Consider the following 11,855-nt stretch of genomic DNA (forward strand, 5'->3'; position numbering starts at 1 on the left):
GATTTGCATAACCGATGCCGCTGTCCCACAACTTTTTTTTGACCATTTTTCCCATACAAAGGGCTAATCCAATCCTCTAAGCATTCCTGTGTAAGGCAAATGATCAGGGAGGTAAGAGATGCAATGAAAGAACTGCCAGACTATTCCCCAAAAATGCTTGTTTGGGGTTATTTGAAGTTTCCTATAGTCATTGGATCACCCAATCAAAAAAGAAGGACGAATTGTAATTTTAAAACATACTCCAATAATAACAGGACAGCTGGGGGGTATGATAAAATGAGAGCAAAGAAGGATCCCGGTTCACTATTGCCCAATCCAATGCTTTCTGATTTATATCTCTTCACTGCATCTACTTCAACACAGCTCCTAAAACATAATGGCCAACATCTGTTTAGAAGCAACAAACTCCCTAGGAGCTCTTTAAAATTGCCCCCAAATAGGGTGGGATCTTCCCACAAGAAGGTCCTCAAAGTCTTTCATCACTGGATTACTCCCAGGGGGAACTTCAGTGCTGCATGCTCCTGTCACCATAACAGGCAGATAGATCTCTGCTGTCATGTACACAGACACCACAAACCGCAAAAACAAATGTGAACCCTCCAAGAACAGAACCAGCAAGGACTTCTGTAGTTTTCCTGGAAATGTTTATCTTAATAATTTATCTGGAAGATAAGGGTCCATTCAACATCTGCTCTTTGAGGGACATTCCTTTTGAATATGTCCGTATCTGGTACTATATAGTTAGAGTTGGTAGACTTAGGTTACGTACACATGTGCAATAATAACCGTTGGAAACGAACAACTAACGACTGATCGTCCGATAATTGTTAACAAAAAAAGTGCCCCACTGGCCAACGGTGCTGTTGAACGAGGAATGTCGTTGGAAACGAACGAATGTCCTAGCGGATCTGATTGGGAGACGATCATTCGCTATCTATTGTGTGTTCGGACGTTCAGTGATCGTGGATTGTTCTGTGATACATGTCACTTCCTGCATTGTTCAAACAGTCGTATCTAGTGTGTGTACATTACTGGTGGATTATATTTGAACGATCGTATCATTTCAGCATGTGCACAATTGTGCACAATATGATCGTTCAAAATAATCGTTGATTGGTCGATTTCGAATGACAAATATTGCACGTGTGTACGTAGACTTAGTCAGTCCCTGATTTCCTATAAGTATACTCCAATATAGATATCTCCCTGCCAAGACTCCTGACTCCGTGCACAGCTGTTTAAATGAAGAATAAGTGACAAGAGGCTGCAGTACTGGGACAAACCTACTGAATAGAAAAAAAGAAGAATGATGATAATGAAACAAGATGAAAGAATTCAAAACTAAATGGACTTTGTGAATTTAAAAATATCTAAACCCCAAACTTTTTTTTAAGGGAGCCTCTGTGTGTGCTCCCCCATTAATTCAAGTTATTCTCTTTTTGTCCTGGCCACCTCTGCTCTTGGAGCAGAAAGTAAGAGAACCTGAAAACTTACAGCGGTTACTTTACCAAGACAGGAGAAGAAAGCAATGTAGCAAAAACTGTCTACTGTTTGAATATTGTTCTCACTTCCTGTTGCATTTCTAAGATAAGTAATAGGAAGAAATAGTTGTAGAGTTTCCATTAAACATTCATTGATAGATATTACTTGCTACCCATAGTTTAAAGTATGCAGGCTCTGCCCTTTAAATAGCAATTATAGGAAAGACAGTAAAGCCAGTTTGGGAGATGCCGAAGTGAGACATCCTAGGATTATCTTTTATGTATAAAGTGCCAACATATTAGGGCAGTACTGTAAAAAAAATTAGAGGCTGCAGATGATAAGCCTGCATATAGGAAAAGTACAAACTAGTACAAGGGAGGAAAAGAGGACCCAGGCCATTCAAGATAAGTGGTGGGGGCGGATAATGTACAGTAATGGCAGAGGTATGCGTGCTGGCATATGCAGCTGCATAAAGCTGCAATTGTTCCCACAGGTTCACTTCAAATACATACAGAAAATATGAACCTATGGTGGCAATTTTCATTCTAATGTACAGAACTGTAATTCTACATTTTTGAAGGTGGATCTGACATACCTGTAGTTCCTCTTCAGTCCCGGCACAGAAGCAATGCACAGGATTCGAGCAGAGCACACTGCGATACAAGCTTCTACTGTTGGCTCGTTTCGGATGCTGAGAAGGCAAACCTGACCCACATATCCATCGCTGTTACACACCCAGACCTCATGGACGTTGTCTGAACTGCTGTGACTGGGGGAGGCACAGGAGAACTGACAGAAGAAGAAACAGGGGAAGCAAATCAGTCAGGTAACAATAAAAGATATACAGGCTTATCTAGTAAAGCAGCAATCTACTAATGTTAACGGTAACCAATCCCAATTTACAATGACCAGATAATGAATAATTAAACCTGGTTGGTCGTTGTACACCATTGCTATCATGGTCTAAATATAACAAAAAACTTTAAATGAAGTTCAGTTTTGGTTCATCCTGGCAGTGTAAGCTACAGGATACAAATAAGGTGATCTATTGTTTTCATGCAGATTTGTACCTAACCATAGTAGCATAATCTGATACTGGGACCAACCAGCAGAACAAGCAATATCATTCTATACAACCAATAAACATGGAAGAACAAAATATCCCAGAATACTGTATTTAAAAACACAATGATACTAAGGAGACTCCCAGAATTATGGCACACTTACACAAGAGGTGGAACCTTAGTATTGACACTGGGGTTGGTTTACTAAAGGAAAATACTTTTGTTGTTACCATAGCAAAGTGAAATGTTACCTTGCTTGGGATCATTCACTTAGCTTAGCAAATAAGATAAAGCTGTTTTGACTGCATCCAATCATGTCTTGCATCCAATCAACCCTGCCGCTCTCTCTGCTCCTCCAATGATCTACTAATGACTTCCTCACTCATAACCTCATCACACGCACGGTTACAAGACTTCTCTAGAGCTGCTCCAACTCTCTGGAATGGTCTTCCTCGCCCTATTCGGCTTGCTCCTACTTTCTGCTCATTTAAAAGAGCGCTCAAAACTCATTTTTTCAAACTTGCCTACCAATCTTCTTCTGTCTGCTAAACCCTCATTACTTCCCACCACTACATATCGCCCATCCTATTGTGTGTGAAATTCCCCTACCTACTAGATTGTAAGCTCTTTGGGGCAGGGTCCTCTCCTCCTGTATCACTGTCTGTATTAGTCTGTCATTTGCAATCCCTATTTAATGTACAGCGCTGCGTAATATGTTGGCGCTATATAAATCCTGTTTAATAATAATAATAATAATAAATAATAATGTCTTCTGCAACCACCCTGAATGTGATTAGGTATTCCTTGCACATTCATTATAAGAGAATAATATCCTTTGCAAGGTAATAATTCATTTCAATTACTTTGGAAAATCTGCTCCATTATCATTAGATGAAGTCCCACAATACTGACACTGGTAGAGGTCTAACAATAGTGACACATTGGCACTAGAGGAGGTCCCTTAATATTAACTGACAAACACGCATTGATACTTTGGTAGGTTTCCAAATAAAGATACCGACATTAAGAGAGGTCCCACAATAATGGCATTCTGACTGACACAGAAACAAATCTGAATTCTTTCCAATTGTTACATTTGGAAAGCACCCAATAAACTACTGTTACCTTACCTGCATCCCACTGCGCGTCTTCATAATAGGGATGGCCTTTAGGAATTCTGGATCCAGGCGATTCTTGCTGGTAGCTGTAAAGAAAAGACAACAATCAGATGTCTGAGGGAAAAAATAAATAAAGACTTAAAGGCAGACCAATCTTTTTTTTTATAGCCAAAACACCACAGATCACCCTCCCTCCTTATTAAACTCATAAATAAACTGACATAGCTGGCCTGAAAAGCAAAGAGAAGTGTGCAGATGTTGCAGCACTTTTCCTCCATTGCCTGCACTGTTACATTCATGTGGGTTTAGATTATGGAGCACCACAACACTAACACTGGCCAGGTCACAGTAATCAAAATAAATACTTTGCATGATTTCTATCTTTGTAGCATAAGAAGTAATACAGGATTTTTAGCTGCTTCTGTAGAGAGACCACTGCTTCCTCATAGAACACATGGCCCCTTCTCTGCACCTTGGCAGCAGGGAACATGCTTATTTATTGTGTGGATGATTGCTAAGGAAATAAAAAAACGTAGAACTTTCCACACCTTTTGATTTAATGCACCTGGAATGGATTTAGCTATTTTAAAAAAGTTCCATTGGGATTTTAAGAGAATGATTGACTTTTTCCATCAAGGTAAGAGTAACAGGTATACTCACTAACCTACCCACTACCTTCCTTGTGCTCCTGTACTGCACTGTTCCTCTGTAGGAGCCAAGTGTGGGATAATACCTTGTAACACAATGATAATGACCTCCTTCCATAAGATAACACTGAATTAATAATGTCAGACTGAATGATCCTATAGGACACCCACCCGTTATGTATGTAAGTTCATGAAGGAGAATAATATGAATTACCCAGTTTCTTTTTGGCCTCCTCAAAGGCTTGCTCAAAGTGCAGTCTGGCGTCTGGGCTGCCAAATTCAAATATAAAGGACTCGGTGCCATCAGCTTTGGTGGTGGTCAGCTCCACTTTGTTTGGAGGGAATGACATAGAATAGGAGAGGGACTGCTTCTCAGCCAGCTCGCGATGCACAGAGGCCATCATGTCTTTAATGACATCATCAAGACTCTGGAAAAACAGAAATTAATTACAGGGATTAAATGCAGTACCATGACTCTGTCTATTAATTACAGATGTCTTTGTCTTTAACTGAAGAAATGTTACCCATGAAAGCAGATCAGGATGATGTTTAGTTTGCTTGAACGATTTGTTTTTTTTTTTTTTGCTGCTTTTCAGGGCTGCTGATTTCATAGAGAATCATTGCAACCTCTGCAATCCTGTCTACATGTACTCCAGTTACAGCTGCATGCCATTTATTAGTATGTGTTTTCAGAAGGTGACAATGGTGCACCGTGCTTGTGTTGTATATGGTAAGTAAAAGTAAGTTGGGTGTTGACCTTTAAGAGTCTGTTTGCCCTGAATGGATTTTCTGTTGCAAATATTTGCTAACCTGTTGCACTTTATATAAAATGTTTGGTATATTGGTAGCACACACAAGCAGATCTAATGGCGTTTTTGAACTCCCTGGACTAATTAAAATGATTTACTGATCCAAAAACATGACACACGGGTGTGAGATATTCTGCCCTTGCACCCATTGGTGCTGGGTATGGTGTCAACCACTTGAAGCTCCTAGTAGCACTTGTTTGACCTAAATATTAATTGAATAGAAAATTTACAGGATTCACTGTGTGATGATATTCAACTGTCTATGTGTTAACCTCTGCAACTGACTCAAATAATCAGTAAACTTCTTTTTGTTTATTCTGTGGTTTTTGTACAGATTTCCATATAACAAATCCTGCACATAAATAATCTGCATTGTTTTTTTATCCTCTGTGACAACACGCTTGTTATGTGTTTTGCTGGCTGTGTCTAGACGCTGTGTTGTGCACCGGAATTAGACAAATTTCTAATTATGTTTTGACCAGTGTTGCTCTGCAAATGTTGCAAGACAAATCGTTGTTTATCCGTCCCGCTGGCAGATAGAAAAAAAAAATCACAAATGAAAACAATACTTTGTCATGTTGAGTCATTTACCATAAGCAGTTAGATCACTGAAAATCGACTCACATGACTATGCAGAACTCTGAAATTAATCCATACCAGCAAAGTTGGACTGAGCAAAAGCCAAACAGAGAAAGTGAGAAGGAGGGCACACCAGAATACATAGCTTTCCTGGCGCAGTGGTATTTTCTGTAAGACAGCACAGGCCAGGGCACAAATGGCATAAAATATAATTTTGGAAGTTAATGACTGGAGTCGACCAGAATTTTTTTCTGATCCTCCTGGGAATCAGTCTGACCCCAATTACCAAGCAAGGCTCCTTGGCTCTGATGGAAGTAGTGGGCTGGTTCTTAGCTTTATGACAATATCATATTAGCTTGATTGTTGGAAGTTAGTCTGGAGGTGTAGGTGTTTCTAGAAAGGCTGCATTTGCATGGAGACCATCCCAAGTAATGCCCACATGTAATGCTTAAGTTCCATAATAGAAAGAAAAAAAATCCAGTTAATGGAATTGTTGAGCCAGGGACAGTCAGGCTGGGAAGAAAAGGACTAGAAGATGTTGGATATTCCAAATCAAGAGAATGTGATGGGCTCTATCTGATTAGCTGAAGCTCACAGTGTACAGTTATTGTAATTGGAGTCCAGCAGAGAAGCCCATACAAGTGTGCAAGGCTGAAAGTAAGGCTGAAAAATTGAAAAAAACTTTGGTGATTCTTTTACCTGGTGAGGAAAGCTGAGGGTTTCCGACAGTTTGCTGATTTGGCCCATGGTGCTTAAATCTTCATCCAGTCGACTGATAATCTTTTGAATGCTGTCTCTGTTTGAGGCTTGGGATGTTCCTAAATAATAAATCTGTATATGAGTATCATTTGTTTATAACAATTTTTATATATTTCAGCTTTTTTTGTATTAAAACTTTTTATATAACATATGATTTTTATATGATGGGAAATGTATTATTAAACACAGATTAGTGCTAAAAACTTAGGGCCAGCTAACATTTTATTTTTTCATTTTGGATTGAGTAGTGAAGGGTTAGATCCTCTGACTATGTCCTGCCGACCCCCACAAGAAGCAAGAATGTCCTCAACAGGGACACAGATAAAAAAAAAAAAAAAAAAAGAAAGACTCCCAAAGTATCTAATCATGAGAATCCCCTACAAGCCACAGATGAGGCTTTTAGAGGCAAACATCTTGACATTTAGCGTTCAATTGTGTGAATAGAGTTTGTTATCCTTTTTATATACGTATCTAAATTTGATAGAACAGAAAATGGAACTGGTAAAAGTATGGTGCCACATCTAAAATCAACAAGAATACAAGTGTTTGGGAAATGATGAGACCAGTACGTCATAGTTGCTAGGATGTACTGGTCTCATCATTTCTCTTTCATCTTGCAAAACCCGTTAAAAGATGGAAAGACAACTCAAACTGTAATATACACTATGTATGTCCAATGATGTTGATACATGTATTTTTTAATATTTTAACAACATATGGTTTTATAAATAGGTTTGTGAGTGTCCATTTATGAAAGTTGCCTTAAAAATCCATTACAGTGGTTTTGTATTTTAGGCACATAAATTTGACTTGGTATCAGCCTCTTGGAGTTCATGTAATGCAGATCGCATGCAGGGAAACAGAATAGCAGGACGAGCAGTCATTCATTATGTTTGTTTGCTACCAATGAACAAAGAGATCATTTTATTAGTCTATTGCTTCTCCTCTTAAGCTACGTACACATTTCCAATGGTTCTTGTCCGATAATCAGCGCAGGGCCGATATCGGACGAGAATCTGAAGTGTGTACAGCGCGTGTCGTTCATCGTCCGAACGACCGTCCTGGCGGATCCACGAACCATGAACGACAAACGATTGTAATGCTAGTGAAGGGGGAGAGCTTGCAGCGGGGTGCCACTCCATCGCTCTCCCCCTTCCCTCTCCATAAAGCAGAACGGTGCTGTATGTACAGTATCGTTTATGCATTGTGGAGTGCTTAGTCGTTGGAAAGGATCGTGAAAGATCCTTTCCAACGACTATAATTGCAAGTGTGTATGCGGCTTTACTGTCCAGTCAGACCGGGAGAGTGATGAGACCTGTACATGCTACATGCCATTTAAACAGAACTGCAGCATGTGGTTGGGTATCTAGATGAACTCAATGGACAGATATACAAGTCAGCTGCTATATATATTTTTTGTGTGCATGGAGTTCAGCTTTATCTATGAGATCTGATATATTTGTCTTTGTCTTTGAAAGTACTCAGCAACACTAAAAGAAGAATCATTTGGTATGGAGCAGCAGGTCCCAGCATGCATTGCCTCTGATCAAATCTAAATTCTCTGGTCCTGCTAAAACAATTTAGACTTTGACAAGTAAAGTGGTCACATGTATTACTTAACCACTACACAGTTACAAGGACCTGCATGTGCTGCCACAGTTCCCTGGGGACTTGCTGCACAGATCTGCAGGAACGGTGAAAGGTCTTAAGATAAATGTGGAAGGAGTGATTCCTTAAAGAAAGAAAAGCAAAGCAATTATTTCTTGATGGCAAACCTTTCACAGTGTCCACATCTTCCAGGGGCAGTTTCCAGAGCAGCTTGTACTTGCTGGAGATGTCAATCACACTGGCAGCTGTATACCTGAAAACACAACATTGCTATTACTGAAGTACCAAAACACAACACCAGAGGGCACAATGACAAAGTATAACAGCAGTATTTACTGCACATGGGGGGAAACAGTTTGGAGGTGTATCTAAAGCTAAAAATGTATATTGAATGTAGCAGTCCCTGAAAGTTTTATTTCTGACTCCCAATTCCCAATGTGACACAGGAGACATGACAGATATGTCTCCAAAGCAAGGGGAATCCAGCAAACCTGGAATGGATCTAGTTTAGGATTGAAAACAATTTCCAATAGCACTGGATCTTCCAGGTTCACCCTAGTTCTTTAAAAGCACACTAAATTGCATTACATGCATGCGAACCAGCTCCATAGGATAAAACAGGATTTCTACGGATGAAATGCAAAACTTTACTACTTCCCAACAAAACCTTAGCTGGCAGCAAGCCGTTCAGGTTATAAACTGATTTGTGTGATTCCAGTCTATTCACTGGATAGAGAACAAGAAAAAAAAAACATCACTCAGGTCTTTTTGTAGCTGGCTTTGTCCATAGGGCCACAGTCATGCTGGAACAGAAAATGGCATTCACTAAACTGTTGCCACAAAGTTTGAAGCTTACCAGTTGTGTAAAATGTCTTTGTATGGTGAAGCATTACTAATACACTTCACAAATGACTAAACTCAGAGGGGTGATCACATACCTTCAGCCGTATAATTAATTGATCACATTTTCCTGATCTCTCTGGCACTTTATTTATCCACCAGAGCTGGGGAATTTAAACCCTGCGTAAGCAAAAAGTTACCCAGCAAAAAACACAAGCTTCAGCAAGTTGGTGGTTAGCACCTTACATGCCAGGTGCTTATGTCCACTTGTTTCTTTTTCTAAGCCATATATATTTTAAAGATTCAGAAATAAAGTTTAAATAAAGTACTAGAACATAGTACAACAGTATTTCTCTTCTCTCAATGAGCAATTTGTAAATCTCAGGCCAGTTTACCTGACACCAATGATCTTTTTGGCTATCTGTAAGGATGCAATGTAAGAGGAATTCTTCCCACTGATCACCATACTAATATAATGTGATCTGTGGATATAGTAATTATAATCGGGGTTCCCTGAAGACCCGAAAGTAATTTAAAGGGTTCCCCCAAGTTTAAAAGGTGGAGAAACACTGTGGTACAACAAACAAATTCCAACAGTCCTGAAAGTGCTGAATACAGAAAAGTTTTTCCAAGACTGCTGAGCTACGGTAAAACAGATTAAGATGATGCAGGAATTGCAGGTTCTCTAAAATAGACAGGGTCTCTTTACACGGTAGAAGTGCAGCAGCACTTTGCCAACATTCACTTCATCAGCAGTAGACAACAGCAGTACCTACCATTCCTTCGCATCCTCCTTTGCATTGGCGAAATGACCAACTCAAGTCCTAAATATTCCTGACTATATTTTATATTCTGAATATAGAAATAAGAGATTTGCACGGTTTTTATTATACCACAATAACTTATTCTTGGCTGATCCATCATTTAATGTTAAACAAACGTACAGATTCATGGAGCTGCGGCGTAGTGAACCAGATTTCCTCTTCAGCGTGGTGCAAACCAGCAGGTCTGTGAACAGGAACAGCGAGCGATCTTTCTTGCCACCAACTGCTTTCTGCAGAGAGAAATGACAGAAGGACATCAGTGGCTTTGTGGGAGAATACAGAAGGATTAAATGGGGAGACATCGTGAAATCTGTCTGATCAGACTAAATGAGATTAAATCTATTGTTTTATAAATGTTTATTTTAAAGGAGTGCGAAAGTGATCAGATTACAGCTGAACTCCAGGCAAAGAAATTACATTCAAACTCTATTATCTGCCAGGGGATTTGTTACTCTGTCTAGTAACGTTTGTGATTTATACCTCAGCCAGACAGCTCACCCAAGAGGGTGACACCGTTTTCTTTTTAAAGCCACATACACACATGCAATTTTAGTCGTTGGAAAGGATCCTTCACGATCCTTTCCAACGACTAAGCACTGCACGATGCATCAATGAGTGCTGTATATTAGGCACCATTCTGCTCTATGCAGAGGGAATCAAATGCTTTATTGCATTAGGATCGTTCGTCTAACAACCGAACAACCCCCAGGATGGTTGTTCGGATGATGGAGGACTGGCGCTGTACACACGACAGATTCTTGCCTGATATCGTCCCTGAGATGATTATCGGGCGAGAACCATTGGATGTGTGTACGTAGCTTAAGAGGTAAATAATAAAGTGGTGCCAACTTATTGCCAATTGGTAGGAAAATGAATAATCAGCAGACCACTAAGTAACTGCTCTACTCTGCTGTTTTATTCTGTAATTACAAGTACATTTTACAGAACCTGATTGGATTTAAGTACTGCCCACACTAGGGGTAACTGTGCAGGTATGATCGGTGACCAATACCAGAACAGATGCACCCAGTCTGGAAGAAGTGATACCTGTAAAACCTACCTTAAAGAGCACCCACCAAGGGATTTGTATTTCTTTCTACCCAGTTCTGAGATTTACATGGCCCCGGCATGCAGTCCTTTTGCCAAAGCAGGCGACTTGATGTCTCTTTGCTGCAGTGTAGTAACTTGTCCCACCCCTACGTTTCGACTAATTAGCTCATCATTTTCTTCTATCATCCCATCAGCATGTATCTTGTAGGCACATCAACACTGCAGAATTGCTAACTGGCTCCATGTACTGCTTCTCCCTCTCTGAGCTCTGCAGTCTACAATGTGCAATAGGCTGATACCAGGTGAATTTAGGATACATTTAGTTTATGCAGTATATTATAAGACATAACTGATTCAAAATATTTCATATAAATAATAAATTCAGAGCTGCACTGATTTGTATCTTTAATTAATGCCTGGAGTTCAACTTTATTCTTGTTATATATTATACTTTTTTTTTTGCAACTGCAGAAGCCAATTTTATAGCATTAGCAGTGAAGAACCCTTTCCCCCGGTAAAGGACAATTTCCCTTTTCTCCTACACATAAGGGATTTTGTTTTCTGTGCCGACTGTAAACTGAACATTTGGTATTTTAATTTTTCATTTGGGCCATTTATTATTAAAACTCTTTCTGCTCCATTCGCTCAGTGACAGGAATCTACAGAGCCATAACAGCCGTGGGACTTACCACTTCCACCACCATCTCTTGTCTCACAAACCTCCGGAAGGGAACCTGGAGCTGTGGAGAGAACAACACACGTGTAACATTAATATTTCTGTGAATAAGACCACCCATACGGTCTGAGTTTGTAATACTAAGAGCAATGTCTGTGGATAGTAATGGACCTACTGAGAGCTTTATGTAGTGCAGTACAGCAGCTGCAGAGACAAATCACTTACTGAGAGTTCTATATATTAAATGGGAATATTATAGAGAGAAGAATATTTTGCATTGCAGCAGCTGCAGTCGCTAAGAGCCCTATATACCTACAGGGGCATCACACTTCTTATATTTTGCAGTACCTACAGGGGCATCACAATTCTTATATTTTGCAGTACCTACAGGGGCATCAC

The 11,855-nt window shown here is 39.7% G+C and overlaps 1 protein-coding gene across 1 annotated transcript in view; it reads right to left on the bottom strand.

Annotated features, from left to right (window-relative positions):
• Positions 1–11,855, bottom strand: part of ARHGEF17 (Rho guanine nucleotide exchange factor 17) — a 143,435-nt gene that overhangs the window by 15,006 nt on the left and 116,574 nt on the right. Inside the window, exons 7-13 of the mRNA XM_072398630.1 lie at positions 11,470–11,520; positions 9,851–9,960; positions 8,234–8,319; positions 6,399–6,517; positions 4,526–4,739; positions 3,677–3,750; positions 2,078–2,271 (exon numbers count right to left, since the gene is read on the bottom strand). Of these exons, the coding sequence (XP_072254731.1) occupies positions 2,078–2,271; positions 3,677–3,750; positions 4,526–4,739; positions 6,399–6,517; positions 8,234–8,319; positions 9,851–9,960; positions 11,470–11,520 (848 nt within the window). The remainder of the gene's footprint in view (positions 1–2,077; positions 2,272–3,676; positions 3,751–4,525; positions 4,740–6,398; positions 6,518–8,233; positions 8,320–9,850; positions 9,961–11,469; positions 11,521–11,855) is intronic.

The sequence above is a fragment of the Pyxicephalus adspersus genome, chromosome 1 (assembly GCF_032062135.1).
Source record: "Pyxicephalus adspersus chromosome 1, UCB_Pads_2.0, whole genome shotgun sequence".
Lineage (NCBI taxonomy): Eukaryota > Metazoa > Chordata > Amphibia > Anura > Pyxicephalidae > Pyxicephalus > Pyxicephalus adspersus.